Source organism: Lampris incognitus, chromosome 14 (genome assembly GCF_029633865.1).
Source record: "Lampris incognitus isolate fLamInc1 chromosome 14, fLamInc1.hap2, whole genome shotgun sequence".
In the NCBI taxonomy this organism is placed as follows: domain Eukaryota; kingdom Metazoa; phylum Chordata; class Actinopteri; order Lampriformes; family Lampridae; genus Lampris; species Lampris incognitus.
The window spans coordinates 46,739,289-46,753,743 of record NC_079224.1 but is presented as its reverse complement, the minus strand read 5'-3'; the positions used below and the strand labels follow the sequence as shown (position 1 = coordinate 46,753,743).

The 14,455-nt window shown below is 40.9% G+C and overlaps 3 gene segments (V, D, J or C); all 3 read right to left on the bottom strand.

Annotated features, from left to right (window-relative positions):
- Positions 1–428: 428 nt before the first annotated feature.
- Positions 429–3,289, bottom strand: LOC130124505 (T cell receptor alpha variable 38-1-like; the record flags this gene model as incomplete). The annotated part of the segment is given in 3 exon segments: positions 429–482; positions 2,857–3,176; positions 3,271–3,289. Coding segments are annotated over 3 exon segments (393 nt in total), but the record flags the coding sequence as incomplete, so codon positions are not given.
- Positions 3,290–4,688: 1,399 nt separating this feature from the next.
- Positions 4,689–7,639, bottom strand: LOC130124504 (T cell receptor alpha variable 14/delta variable 4-like; the record flags this gene model as incomplete). The annotated part of the segment is given in 3 exon segments: positions 4,689–4,835; positions 7,207–7,526; positions 7,621–7,639. Coding segments are annotated over 3 exon segments (486 nt in total), but the record flags the coding sequence as incomplete, so codon positions are not given.
- Positions 7,640–13,213: 5,574 nt separating this feature from the next.
- LOC130124177 (T cell receptor alpha variable 14/delta variable 4-like) lies at positions 13,214–13,631 on the bottom strand (the record flags this gene model as incomplete). The annotated part of the segment is given in 2 exon segments: positions 13,214–13,518; positions 13,613–13,631. Coding segments are annotated over 2 exon segments (324 nt in total), but the record flags the coding sequence as incomplete, so codon positions are not given.
- Positions 13,632–14,455: the final 824 nt, after the last annotated feature.

The following is a 14,455-nucleotide window of genomic DNA, read 5'->3' as shown; positions in this document are numbered from 1 at the left end:
AACTTTATTTGCACAAAGTGCAAATACATTAGTCCAGTTATGAACTCTGATACATTATTTTCATTATGTGGGTATGAAAACTCTACTTGATTGTTCTGCTGTTAAATGACAGAAGCAGCTGAAGTGTGTAAATGTTCTGTCAGACACTGTCAGGTTTGTGTACAGTGACTCTGGGTTTCCTGTCACTGTGGGCCTCACAGCACAGTAGTACACAGCAGAGTCTGTCACTGCAGCAGAGGACATCTCCACTTCCATTTGAGTCTCATTCACTTTAACAGACAGTCTGGAGTTTGTATCTGCTCTGTTCATTATTGAACCTGATCTAGTGGAGGATATTAGAAACTGTGGTGGTTCTCCTGCGTCCTGGCGATACCAAAATAAGTAGTCTGCTGAGGAGTATTTACAGGAGAGAGTAACTTTGGCACCTTCTAGACCATGTACTCTGTCTTGGAGGGACTGGATGGTTTGCTGATAACTGGAACCTGCAGATGGGAAGAAATGATTAAAAAGTCAATAATCATGTCATATATTGAATCTATCTCATTGTTTTTTCTGTTAAAAAGGGATTCATAGTTTAACAAATACTGAGCTGCCAAAGTGTTTCTTACCAGTAAAGCCAGTGAATAAAACAAGTGGTAGGAGGAACTGCATGGCTGATGTCAGACGTCAAACAGAAACTGTGGCACAGCAACAATCACCTAGTTAAAGATGTGCTGGTTTCAGAGATCTGATCTGTTTCCCTGTCTGTCAAACTCCACTTCCTGCTGAAGAGGAAACAATGACTGGATCAACTCTGACAGCTTATTACAATCCACTCTCCAGATAGGTTTAGCAAGGATATTCAAATAAAACAATCAATTAATGATGGTTTAAGGATAATCTAATCTTTAAGGAATGTTGATAGAATAGAGTTATTATTATTAAATATTTTATATTACCTTCAGGTTGTCTTTCTTCTCCTGTCATCATGTAGTTTATCTTTTGTGGTTGGGTTTATATGTGAGACAGTATGGGATTTATTGTTGTGTTTCTTCTAAAACTAGAATACTACACATGAATATGTTGATGCCTGCTCAATCATCCAGGTGTAGAATCCCAGAAAAGTTGAATCAGTTCATCTGGACACAAGGTTTCATGGGAGAAACGTGTCATCATTCATCTAGGAGACTGTCAGTCTCTTTGTCTCAGAGGCTGACGAAGTCACTTTGATGACGTCATGGCTGAAGAAACCAACCGGCTGATGTCCAAAGTGGATGCAGTTGCATATCTACACTAAATCACACGTTTTTTCACTATCAGATGAAACAGCAGATCTGCTGACTTACTCTCCTCCCTCTCCTCCCCCAACATCTCCCCCATCATGCTGAAAATGTTCACCCTCCAGTGTTATCAGCCACTCTTCTTTTTCTTTTTTCTTTTGTTTTGGGGGTGGGGGGGTACATTATGAATGGGGGCATTTGCTGGGCCAAGTGTAAAATCAACCTGTTGAACATGTGCTGACCCAATGTGTACTTAAAATACCTGATGCTCACTCTCAGCAGAGCCATAAGGTTTGTCTGCACTGTGTACTTCAGATTCACATTCAGACAACTTTATTTCTCCCAGAAGGACAATTCAGTTCCACAATCTACCCAGACCATACACAAGCTCACACACAAGCAGCAAGCAGCAGTATGTCAGAGACAAGAGACAGAACAGTACATGGGCAAGAGATGCACACTGGCGCCATCGTGTGGCCATCCAAGCAGACTCACACGAGGACCAGGCGAAAGATAAAAATGCACAGTCAAGTCAATTTGGTTTGTATAGCCCAATATCACAAATTACAAATTAAAAGAAGAAATAAATGAAGAAACAAACAAACAAATAAATAAATAGAGCATCCTAAGATACATTGCACGTTACATTCCAGCACAACATTCAGTGAACGTACAGGCCCACAAGCCATGTGAAGAACAGACAAGGTAGAAACCAACTATTGTGGTTTAAAACCAAATAAAGCCTTCATTTAAAATGACTACTCTCGGGGCGTCCGGGTAGCGTAGCGGACTATTCCGTTGCTTAGCAACACGGGGATCGCCGGATCGAGTCCCCGTGTTACCTCTGGCTTGCTCCCTACAGACACAATTGGCCGTATCTGCGAGTGGGAAGCCGGATGTGGGTATGTGTCCTGGTCGCTGCACTAGCGCCTCCTCTGGTCGATCGGGGCGCCTGGTCGGGGGGGGGGGGGATTAGCGTGATCCTCCCACGCACTAACTCCCCCTGGTGGAACTCCTCACTGTCAAGTGAACAGAAGTGATGACTCTCATCACAGTGGTGAACGATTTATAGTGACGACCAGGGAACACCATGTTTTGTATGCGGGTTCAAAAGTAAGACAGGGAGCTAAAATAATGAGTCTTGAAAGAATAGCTGTTAAATAAGCAGGACTAAACACCACCACTCACCTGTCACCATACACACTGCTACTTGTCCCATGGATTAGTCAAGCAGTCTCGCTTCCATCAAGGAACCACCAAGCTCTGACTTCCATCAAGTTATTTTTCTTCTAACACTAGAATACAATGCAGAATTTGTTAAACGAATCTACAGAAGACATTCATACTTTTCTTTATCAACACAGTTTAACGTTTCAATGCAGAATAAAATGTTTTTGAATGTTGTATTGACACATTGGACAAATCAGCAGTTGTAGGAAGCTGGCTTGTCAAACTGTCCAAGGTGTTTTTCTTCAGCAAGGAACCAAAGTCTTTAAAATGTGAATACTGCCCTCTAGTGGATCTGGATTATCATTGCGCTGTCTCTGGATTCTTGATAGACTCTCTAAAGGTTTTTGTAGTACGTTTTGCAGTTTCCTGTCACTGTGGGCCTCAGAGCACAGTAGTACACAGCAGAGTCAGACAGCTGCAGACTCTGGATCTTCAGAGGAACTGATCTTGAGCTGGAATCCAGGCTGGAATCCAATCTCTCCTTGAACCCGTCCGCTGTGTTCCCTGATCCAAACCTAGAGCGGCTCAGAATGAATGTGGGCTTGTGGTCTGCAGCCTGTCTGTACCAGTAAAGATATGTATTTGAGCCACTGGTGTTATAGTGACAGTCCAGTGTTACTGTCTCTCCCTCACTAACAGTCACATCTCCTTTGGGTTGGAGCACGTTGTCTTTTTGAGCTCTGCATTCTGTGGGACAACAACAGACGGTGTCAGTGTGAGGAAAAGAATCAACAAGACAAAGTTTAGATTAATAACAAGCAAACCAAGAGTTGTGTCCTACCAAAGCACATAGCAGCCAACAGCAGTGAGATGAGCAGGAAGCTCATAGCTCTTCTGTTCAGTAACTATGAGCTCCAGTGACCAGAGAGGACTTCCTGTGTCTCACTGTAGAACCTGGTTTTAGCTCCAACACTAAGTGGTAGATTTGAAGGAGGGGCTTGTTCAGAGTGACAGGGCTGATGACCAATCCCCTGTTATTACTGCTGCTGACAGATTCAGACAGTACAACACATTTTACATCATATTCCTGCTGAGGGGAATTGTCTTTAAAACAATGAACAAGTGTTACGTTATTATTATTTGAGTGATTTCATCTTTGTTCGTCTTTGCAAATGAATCACACATTTAATATTGGAGATTTTTACTATTTGTTCATGTTTTTTTTTTTACTTTTATGGAGAAAAACTGAAGAAGAATTGCATTGTGTTATGAATAACATTGACAATAAACAAAAATGCAGAAATCGTTATTTTGGAAAAGTACATTCATCCTGTGTCATTAAAGAGTGTGGGGTGTGATGTGCTAATGAACTGATGGAATCACAGCAAAGCTGATGGAGTATTTGGAAAGAAATAAAGGTTTGTTTTTCCTCATCATTTTAATTGTAGATGGCTGAAACCTAAAATCCTCCTCAGACTGTTGATCTGTTTTCATAATTTGAAGAACTTTTAGCATCTCAGTGTATCTCTGAGGATTCAGCTGTGATTCCACTCAGCTCTACATGACTCTTCATCACTATGAAGAACCTGAGTGGACTAAATGACAACAAGTAAACAACGACATGAGTCCTGAAACCAGACTCCAGCCACCATGAAAACTAAAGTTAAAGGCTTGAAGTCAGTTGTTCATGTGATGTAACTAATGTCATAGGAAGGTGGAGGTCCAACCGTCTCTATCAAGTTAATGAGAAACATTGATCATGAACATTGTCAAATAGTATCCTGATGGTGTCCTGAAGATGCATCAAAGCCATGACCACATCTCATCCACAGTTATAGTAACAAAATACATAGAGGAGGGAAAGAAAACACTAATCCAGTTCCATAACATTAAATTATATTTAATTAAACTTAAAAATAAAGACGGCTACATTTTAACAAAGTCCAAAAACGTTAGTCCAGTTATGAACTCTGATACATTATTTTCATTATGTGGGTATGAAAACTCCACTTGATTGATCAGCTGTTAAAGGACAGAAGCAGCTGAAGTGTGTAAATGTTCTGTCAGACACTGTCAGGTTTGTGTACAGTGACTCTGGGTTTCCTGTCACTGTGGGCCTCACAGCACAGTAGTACACAGCAGAGTCTGTCACTGCAGCAGAGGACATCTCCACGTCCATTTGAGTCTCATTCACTTTAACAGACAGTCTGGACTCTGTATCTGCTCTGTTTATTGATGAACCTGATTTATAGGAGGATATTAGAAACTGTGGTGGTTCTCCTGCGTCCTGGCGATACCAAAATAAGTAGTCTGCTGAGGAGTATTTACAGGAGAGAGTAACTTTGGAACCTTCCAGACCATGTACTCTGTCTTGGAGGGACTGGATGGTTTGCTGATAACTGGAACCTGCAGATGGGAAGAAATGATTAAAAAGTCAATAATCATGTCATATATTGAATCTATCTCATTGTTTTTTCTGTTAAAAAGGGATTCATAGTTTAACAAATACGGAGCTGCCAAAGTGTTTCTTACCAGTAAAGCCAGTGAATAAAACAAGTGGTAGGAGGAACTGCATGGCTGATGTCAGACGTCAAACAGAAACTGTGGCACAGCAACAATCACCTAGTTAAAGATGTGCTGGTTTCAGAGATCTGATCTGTTTCCCTGTCTGTCAAACTCCACTTCCTGCTGAAGAGGAAACAATGACTGGATCAACTCTGACAGCTTATTACAAGTCACTGTCCAGATAGGTTTAGCAAGAATATTCAAATAAAACTATCAATTAATCATGGTTTAAGGATAATCTCACCTTAAAGGAATGTTGATAGAATAGAGTTATTATCATTAAATATTTTATATTACCTTCAGGTTGGCTTTCTTCTCCTGTCATCATGTAGTTTATCTTTGTGGTTGGGTTTATATGTGAGACAGTATGGGATTTATTGTTGTGTTTCTTCTAAAACTAGAATACTACACATGAATATGTTGATGCCTGCTCAATCATCCAGGTGTAGAATCCCAGAAAAGTTGAATCAGTTCATCTGGACACAAGGTTTCATGGGAGAAACGTGTCATCATTCATCTAGGAGACTGTCAGTCTCTTTGTCTCAGAGGCTGACGAAGTCACTTTGATGACGTCATGACTGAAGAAACCAACCGGCTGATGTCCAAAGTGGATGCAGTTGCATATCTACACTGAATCACACGTTTTTTCACTATCAGATGAAACAGCAGACCTGCTGACTTACTCTCCCCCCTCTCCTCCCCCAACATCTCCCCCATCATGCTGAAAATGTTCACCCTCCAGTGTTATCAGCCACTCTTCTTTTTCTTTTTTCTTTTGTTTTGGGGGTGGGGGGGTACATTATGAATAGGGGCATTTGCTGGGCCAAGTGTAAAATCAACCTGTTGAACATGTGCTGACCCAATGTGTACTTAAAATACCTGATGCTCACTCTCAGCAGAGCCATAAGGTTTGTCTGCACTGTGTACTTCAGATTCACATTCAGACAACTTTATTCCCCCAGAAGGACAATTCAGTTCCACAATCTACCCAGACCATACACAAGCTCACACACAAGCAGCAAGCAGCAGTATGTCAGAGACAAGAGACAGAACAGTACATGGGCAAGAGATGCACACTGGCGCCATCGTGTGGCCATCCAAGCAGACTCACACGAGGACCAGGCGAAAGATAAATATGCACAGTCAAGTCAAGTCAATTTGGTTTGTATAGCCCAATATCACAAATTACAAATTAAAAGAAGAAATAAATGAAGAAACAAATAAACAAACAAACAAATAAAGCATCCTAAGAGACATTGCACGTTACATTCCAGCACAACATTCAGTGAACGTACAGGCCCACAAGCCATGTGAAGAACAGACAAGGTAGAAACCAACTATTGTGGTTTAAAACCAAATCAAGCCTTCATTTAAAATGACTACTCTCAGGGCATCCGGGTAGCGTAGCGGACTATTCCGTTGCTTAGCAACACGGGGATCGCCGGTTCGAGTCCCCGTGTTACCTCCGGCTTGCTCCCTACAGACACAATTGGCCGTGTCTGCGAGTGGGAAGCCGGATGTGGGTATGTGTCCTGGTCGCTGCACTAGCGCCCCCTCTGGTCGATCGGGGCGCCTGGTCGGGGGGGATTAGCGTGATCCTCCCACGCACTAACTCCCCCTGGTGGAACTCCTCACTGTCAAGTGAACAGAAGTGATGACTCTCATCACAGTGGTGAACGGTTTATAGTGACGACCAGGGAACACCATGTTTTGTATGCGTGTTCAAAAGTAAGACAGGGAGCTAAAATAATGAGTCTTGAAAGAATAGCTGTTAAATAAGCAGGACTAAACACCACCACTCACCTGTCACCATACACACTGCTACTTGTCCCATGGATTAGTCAAGCAGTCTCGCTTCCATCAAGGAACCACCAAGCTCTGACTTCCATCAAGTTATTTTTCTTCTAAGACTAGAATACAATGCAGAATTTGTTAAACGAATCTACAGAAGACATTCATACTTTTCTTTATCAAGACAGTTTAACGTTTCAATGCAGAATAAAATGTTTTTGAATGTTGGATTGACACATTTGGACAAATCAGCAGTTGTAGGAAGCTGGCTTGTCAAACTGTCCAATGTGTTTTTCTTCAACAAGAACCAAAGACTTTAAAATGTGAATACTGCCCTCTAGTGGATCTGGTTTATCGTTGCGTTGTCTCTGGATTCTTGATATACACTCTAAAGGTTTTTGTAGTACGTCTTGCAGTTTCCTGTCACTGTGGGCCTCAGAGCACAGTAGTACACAGCAGAGTCAGACAGCTGCAGACTCTGGATCTTCAGAGAAACTGATCTTGAGCTGGAATCCAGGCTCGAATCAAATCTCTCCTTGAACCCGTCCGCTGTGTCCCCTGATCCAAAAGTAGAGCGGCTCAGAATGAATGTGGGCTTGTCGTCTGCAGCCTGTCTGTACCAGAAAAGATATGGATTTGGGTCACTGGTGTTATAGTGACAGTCCAGTGTTACTGTCTCTCCCTCACCAACAGTCACATCTCCTTTGGGTTGGAGCACGTTGTCTTTTTGAGCTCTGCATTCTGTGGGACAACAACAGACGGTGTCAGTGTGAGGAAAAGAATCAACAAGACAAAGTTCAGATTAATAACAAGCAAACAAAGAGTTGTGTCCTACCAAAGCACATAGCAGCCAACAGCAGTGAGATGAGCAGGAAGCTCGTAGCTCTTCTGTTCAGTAACTATGAGCTCCAGTGACCAGAGAGGACTTCCTGTGTCTTACTGTGGAACCTTGTTTTAGCTCCAACACTAAGATGGTAGATTTGAAGGAGGGGCTTGTTGACAGGTTCAGACAGTAAAACACATTTTAGATCATATTGCTGTTGAGGGGAATTGCCTTTAAAACAATGAACACGTCTTATTATTCAACTTCTACAGTTGCATCAAACATTTGTCTACCTATCTTTTTAAGTCATGAATTGGGTTGTTTGGTTGTCTGTTTTTACTTGAGTGGATGTGAACTAAGTGCAATATGTTGTGAATAACATGGACATTTAAAAAAAAGTACAGTCAACACTGTGCATAAAGTTGTTGTGAAATTTTTATAAGAAAAATGCTGCCTTTTGCAAATGTCGGGATTATCTGGACAGAAACAAACGGACATAAATGAAGAGGGAACTAAGACATGAGTTATCAAACCAAACTCCAACCAACATCACAACTAATCTTAAAGATTTGTAGTCAACCAGTCAAATGTTCATGTAATGTAACTATTGTTACATGAAGGGTTTATGTGAAACCATGTCCATAAAGCTGTCGACAAAGTTATCCACCTCCTCTGATTGAACAAGTCATAAAGTTTTGTGAAATTTTAAAATGGGTCGTCGCGTATTTTTACAAAGGGCAAATACATCAAACTGATTATTACCGCTGATACAATATTGTCATTATTTATATATGAAACCTTATTTGATGAATCTTATGTTAAATGACAGAAGGATCTATGTCAGTGTAAGGTAGTAATGTAAATCCGCCACAGGGTGGCACTGTTACGCTGTATGTTCCCCTGGGAATGCCGCAAATGGCGATGTTTGTCCCTCTTGCAACACCGTACCCCTAGTTCTTGTCCTGGGCAAAAGGCTACGTTGATCAAATGTTTTTTGTTTGTCTGCCGGAAGGTGAGCAGTGTTACTGGCGGTCTGCATTATCATAAAAATATTGATTTATATCGCACATATTGTCTAACTGTTTATTCTGTGGTGTTAATAGACAAGTTTGCTTATAACCTAGTTAAAGTTTGATGTCGAACATTGTATTTGGCAAGAGAAATGTGACAAAAAGTGTTGGCTAGCCTGTTGAGCATTAGTATGGCATATAACGCAGGATGCAGTATTATTTGAGCAGATTATCCATGGTTTTTTTGTTTAATTTTATGGGTAATAAGTGCCTTATTTAATTTATAATGGATGACATTTGCTGTGGTTTTGCCATAAGGTAGCATTTTGATATGAGATGTGTTTATTTGCACTTTTTATTTTAATTTTATTGAGAAAGAAAGAAATGTTTTTTGTTTGTCTGCCGGAAGCTGTGAGTATGATGAGGCCAGCGGCCAGCTGATTGATGAGAGGTGAAGTGTAAGCGAGTGCCAGTAAAGTGTCCAGGTCTCAGCCACGATCCCAAGCCTCCGCCTCCTTCCTTTTCCACGCAAACATCATACTACAACAAACACAACGCAGAGTCCCAGGGCGTGTAGGGAGACGACGGCCGAACACAAAGTGCAGGTTACATCAGCATGGATACCTATGTCAGAATGTGGTTTATTGATTATAGCTCTGCTTTCAATACAACTGTACCAACTAAACTGGTGTGGTAACTCAGAGTTCTTGGTCTGGGAAACTCTATCTGTAATTGGTCATTTGATTTCCTGAGATACACGCCCAAGACTGTGAGAATAGCTAAAACAGATTCATCCACATTAGCTCTTCAGACTGGCACACCTCAGGGCTGATGTCTAGGTCCCCTAACATACGTTCTGTTTACACATTTTACATCATATTCCTGTTGAGGGGAATTGTCTTTAAAACAATGAACAAGTGTTATGTTAATATTATTTATGTGATTCGTATAAAGTTGAATCCATTTTGGTTCATCTTTGAAAATGAAAGACATTTAATATTCAAATATTTAAAATTTGAGCTATTTATTATTTGGATTTTGTTTTTGCTTTTGTTTTGTTTTGTTTTTGTTTTTGTTTTTTTTTTCTTTTGCCTTTTATGGAGAAAACCTGAAGAATAATTGCATTGTCTTATGAATAACATTGATAATAACAATGCAGAAATCGTTATTTTGCAAAAGTACATTCATCCTGCTTCATTAAAGAGTGTGGGTGTGATGTGCTAATAAACTGATGGAATCACAGCAAAGTTGATGGAGTATTTGGAAAGAAATAAAGGTTTGTTTTTCCCTCATCATTTTAATTGTAGATGGCTGAAACCTAAACTCATCCTCAGACTGTTGATCTGTTTTCATAATTTGAAGAACTTTTAGCATCTCAGTGTATCTCTGAGGATTCAGCTGTGATTCCACTCAGCTCTACATGACTCTTCATCACTATGAAGAACCTGAATGGACTAAATGACAACAAGTAAACAAAGATATGAGTCCTGAAACCAGGCTCCAGCCAACATGAAAACTAAAGTTAAAGGCTTGAAGTCAGTCATTCATGTGATGTAACTAATGTCATAGGAAGGTGGAGGTCCAACCGTCTCTATCAAGTTAATGAGAAACATTTATCAGGAACATTGTCAAATAGTATCCTGATGGTGTCCTGAAGATGCATCAAAGCCATGACCACATCTCATCCACAGTTATAGTAACAAAATACATAGATGAGGGAAAGAAAACACTAATCCAATTCCACTGAATGAACAAGAAGTTATATTTAGTTAAACTTAAATATAAAGATGGTTGTATTTTAACAAAGGGCAAAACATTAGTCCAGTTATGAACTCTGATACATTATTTTCATTATGTGGGTATGAAAACTCTACTTGATTGTTCTGCTGTTAAATGACAGAAGCAGCTGAAGTGTGTAAATGTTCTGTCAGACACGGTCAGGTTTTTGTACAGTGACTGGGTTTCCTGTCACTGTGGGCCTCACAGCACAGTAGTACACAGCAGAGTCTGTCACTGCAGCAGAGGACATCTCCAGATGAAACGCTTTTCTTTCTCTCTCATGCTTAAGAGTCAACCCTGGTACTTTCTCTGAATAGTCCGTGATGAGAAGCTGTGGAGGTGAGCTGGAGTACTGTCGATACCAGTAGAGGTTCTCTGTAGAGACAGAGTAGTTGCAGGAGAGAGTGACCCTGTCTCCTTCCAAAGCCAGAATACTATCATGAAATGGTGTAACTGAATCCTCAGAGAGCCCTAGATAGACACATGGGTTTTTACAAACACAATAGTTCATGGAAATACCTTATGGATAATATTATGATGTATGTTCTTCCACTTCATATTTACCAGGTTGAAATGTACATATCATCAGCCAGATTAAATGGAGTAACATCATGACTGAAGTGTGTTGAATCACCAAGTGAAAATAACTCAGCACCTCTTCAGTTCCAACATGAAGTCTTTGACATTCAGTTCTCTAACTCCTCCCCTTGTCTTGGTCTGTTTACTTTTATGGAGATGGAGGTTTAGAAACGATTGTCATGATGTATCATCTCTTTGTTCTATTTACTCAGAAAAAATAGAAACAATGGTATTATTACATTTTAAGAAATGATAAATGTGTTGATCTCAACAGCATGACTATGAATAAGATTAATCATTATAATTATTAAATGGTTTCTGAACATGACCCGATATCGATAAGTCTCATCAACCATGACAGAGACAAAAACAGTGGAGAGAAAGGATCTCCTTATCAGGTGCCTCTACTGACCAGCTTGAGCAGGAGAGGGAGGAATCATTCAGTCAATTACATGGGGGGGTGATTAGGTGGCCAGATAAAGAGCCAGTTTGGGAATTTTGCCAGGACCCCGAGGAACCCTACTCTTCCGATAAGTGCCATGGGATCTTTAATGACCACAGTGAGTCAGGACCTCAGTTTAAAATCTCTTCCGAAGGACAGGAGGTGGGTAGTTCAGCAGAGGTGATGTTATATGGTGCGATGCCGGAACAGCAAACCAAGTCAAAGATATGACCCTTGGTGTGGGTTGCAAAGTTGCCATATTTCATTAGATCAAAGCAATCTAACATCACGTTAAAACATGTGGTGAATATCTTGTCAGTGTTGTGAAAATTAATATTTAAATCCACCATTAGGATTATATAGGGAGACATTGTACTAAGGGTGGTTAAAACTGTTGAGCGTTCAATGATAAAAATATCCGATGCCTTAGGCGGTCTGTAGAGAGCAGCAACAATGGTGGGTGAAGGTCCATAGAGCTTAACAGCCAGCAGTTCAAAGGAAGAGTGATCAAGTAGAGAGAGTGGTGTTGGTTTTATACTATCACAATAAATCTGCACAAGGCCGCCTCCTCTGCCCGAAGACCAAGGTTTGGATATTAAACACATTTGTTTAATTTAGCTGTAGAAAGTCATTCTGTGACTGGCAGGTTTCCGTCAGACATAAATAGTCCAGTTTGTGCTCTGTGATGGCGTTATTGACCTGAGGGGCTTTGTTGGTAATAGATCGGATATTGTAGAGGGCAAACTTCTGACAGGTTTTGCACGTATAAACACCTGATTTAACTAGTGGAGTTAGCACACTGTGGTCCACATCCAGGTCAAGTCGTAATATGTCGTGTGGATAAGAGGCTCGGTGCCTAATAGTAGTCTGTATGGGGAAAACTCCTGGTAAGAGGGTTAATGACAGATGAGGCCAGTGGGGGGAGCTATCGGACAAAACAATACTGTGGGGTTCCACTGTAGGCGGAAACAAAGGCTCTGGGAGGGAAATGTGGGGTGTAAATCATCAGTCACGTACAGAAGTCTGTACTGCATGTTGCAAAAATTAGGTGATAAATCTCGTAGCTACAAATTTGAGCATTGTCAACAACAATCTTAATCAACTCTATAGATAATTAATAGAGTAGGACTCACCAGTCACTTGAAAACAAAACCCATCCTTCATTCAGTACAGTATCTCGTGAAGGCCTTGCCTTCCTGTGTGAGGCCTTCGAGTTTAGGTCCTGATCTCTCCCTTTGATTGCTCATTACAATTCACTGGCCAGATCGGTTTAGCAAGAATATACAAATAAAACAATCAAGATATCCTGGTTTAAGGTTAATCTAATCTTTAATGAATTGAATAGCAAATTATAAGTTAATATTTTGTATTACCTTTAAATGGGCCTTTTTCTCCTTTAGTCACCTAGTTTTTTCGGGTTTTTTTTTTTTATGTGAGACCGTATGGCATTTACAGTTATTTTTCTTCTAACACTAGAGTACGATACAGGAATGTACCATTTGTTAAACAAAACCACATATGACATAAATAATTTTCTTTATCAACACAGTTTAACGTTTCAATGCAGAATCAAATGTTTTTGAATGTTGGATTGAAACATTGGACAAATCAGCAGTTATAGGAAGCTGGCTTGTCAAACTGTCCAATGTGTTTATCTTCAACAAGAACCAATGACTTTAAAATGTGAATACTGCCCTCTAGTGGATCTGGTTTATCGTTGCGTTGTCTCTGGATTCTTGATAGACACTCTAAGGTTTTTGTAGTACGTCTTGCAGTTTCCTGTCACTGTGGGCCTCAGAGCACAGTAGTACACAGCAGAGTCAGACAGCTGCAGACTCTGGATCTTCAGAGGAACTGATCTTGAGCTGGAATCCAGGCTGGAATCAAATCTTTCCTTGAACCCGTCCGCTGTGTCCCCTGATCCAAAAGTAGAGCGGCTCAGAATGAATGTGGGCTTGTCGTCTGCAGCCTGTCTGTACCAGTAAAGAGATGCACTTGATGCACTGGTGTTATAGTGACAGTCCAGTGTTACTGTCTCTCCCTCACTAACAGTCACATCTCCTTTGGGTTGGAGCACGTTGTCTTTTTGAGCTCTGCATTCTGTGGGACAACAACAGATGGTGTCAGTGTGAGGAAAAGAATCAACAAGACAAAGTTCAGATTAATAACAAGCAAACAAAGAGTTGTGTCCTACCAAAGCACATAGCAGCCAACAGCAGTGAGATGAGCAGGAAGCTCATAGCTCTTCTGTTCAGTAACTATGAGCTCCAGTGACCAGAGAGGACTTCCTGTGTCTCACTGTGGAACCTTGTTTTAGCTCCAACACTAACATGGTAGATTTGAAGGAGGGGCTTGCTGACAGGTTCAGACAGTAAACACATTTTAGATCATATTCCTGTTGAGGGGAATTGCCTTTAAAACAATGAACACGTCTTATTATTCAACTTCTACAGTTGCAACAAACATTTGTCTACCTATCTTTTTAAGTCATGAATTGGGTTGTTTGGTTGTCTGTTTTTACTGGACATGTTGGTGAAGGGAACAGAGGTGATGAGGAGGTGATGGGAAAGTATGGAGTCAAGAAGAGAAATGTGGAAGGACAGATGGTGGTCGATTTTGCGAAAAGGATGGAAATGGCTGTGGTGAATACATATTTCAAGAAGAGGGAGGAACACAGGGTGACGTACAAGAGTGGAGGAAAGTGCACACAGGTGGACTATATCTTATGTAGAAGGCACCATCTAAAAGGGATTGGAGACTGCAAGGTGGTGACAGGGGAGAGCGTAGCCAGGCAGCATCGGATGGTGGTCTGTAGGATGACTTTGGAGACCAAGAAGAGGAAGCGAGTGAAGACACAGCCGAAGATTAAATGGTGGAAGTTGAAGAAGGAAGACGGTTGTGTGGAGTTCAGGCAGGAGTTAAGACAGGCACTGGGTGGTAGTGAAGAGTTGCCAGATGGCTGGAAAACCACTGCAGAAATAGTGAGGGAGACAGCTAGGAAGGTACTTGGTATGTCATCAGGACAGAGGAAGGAAGA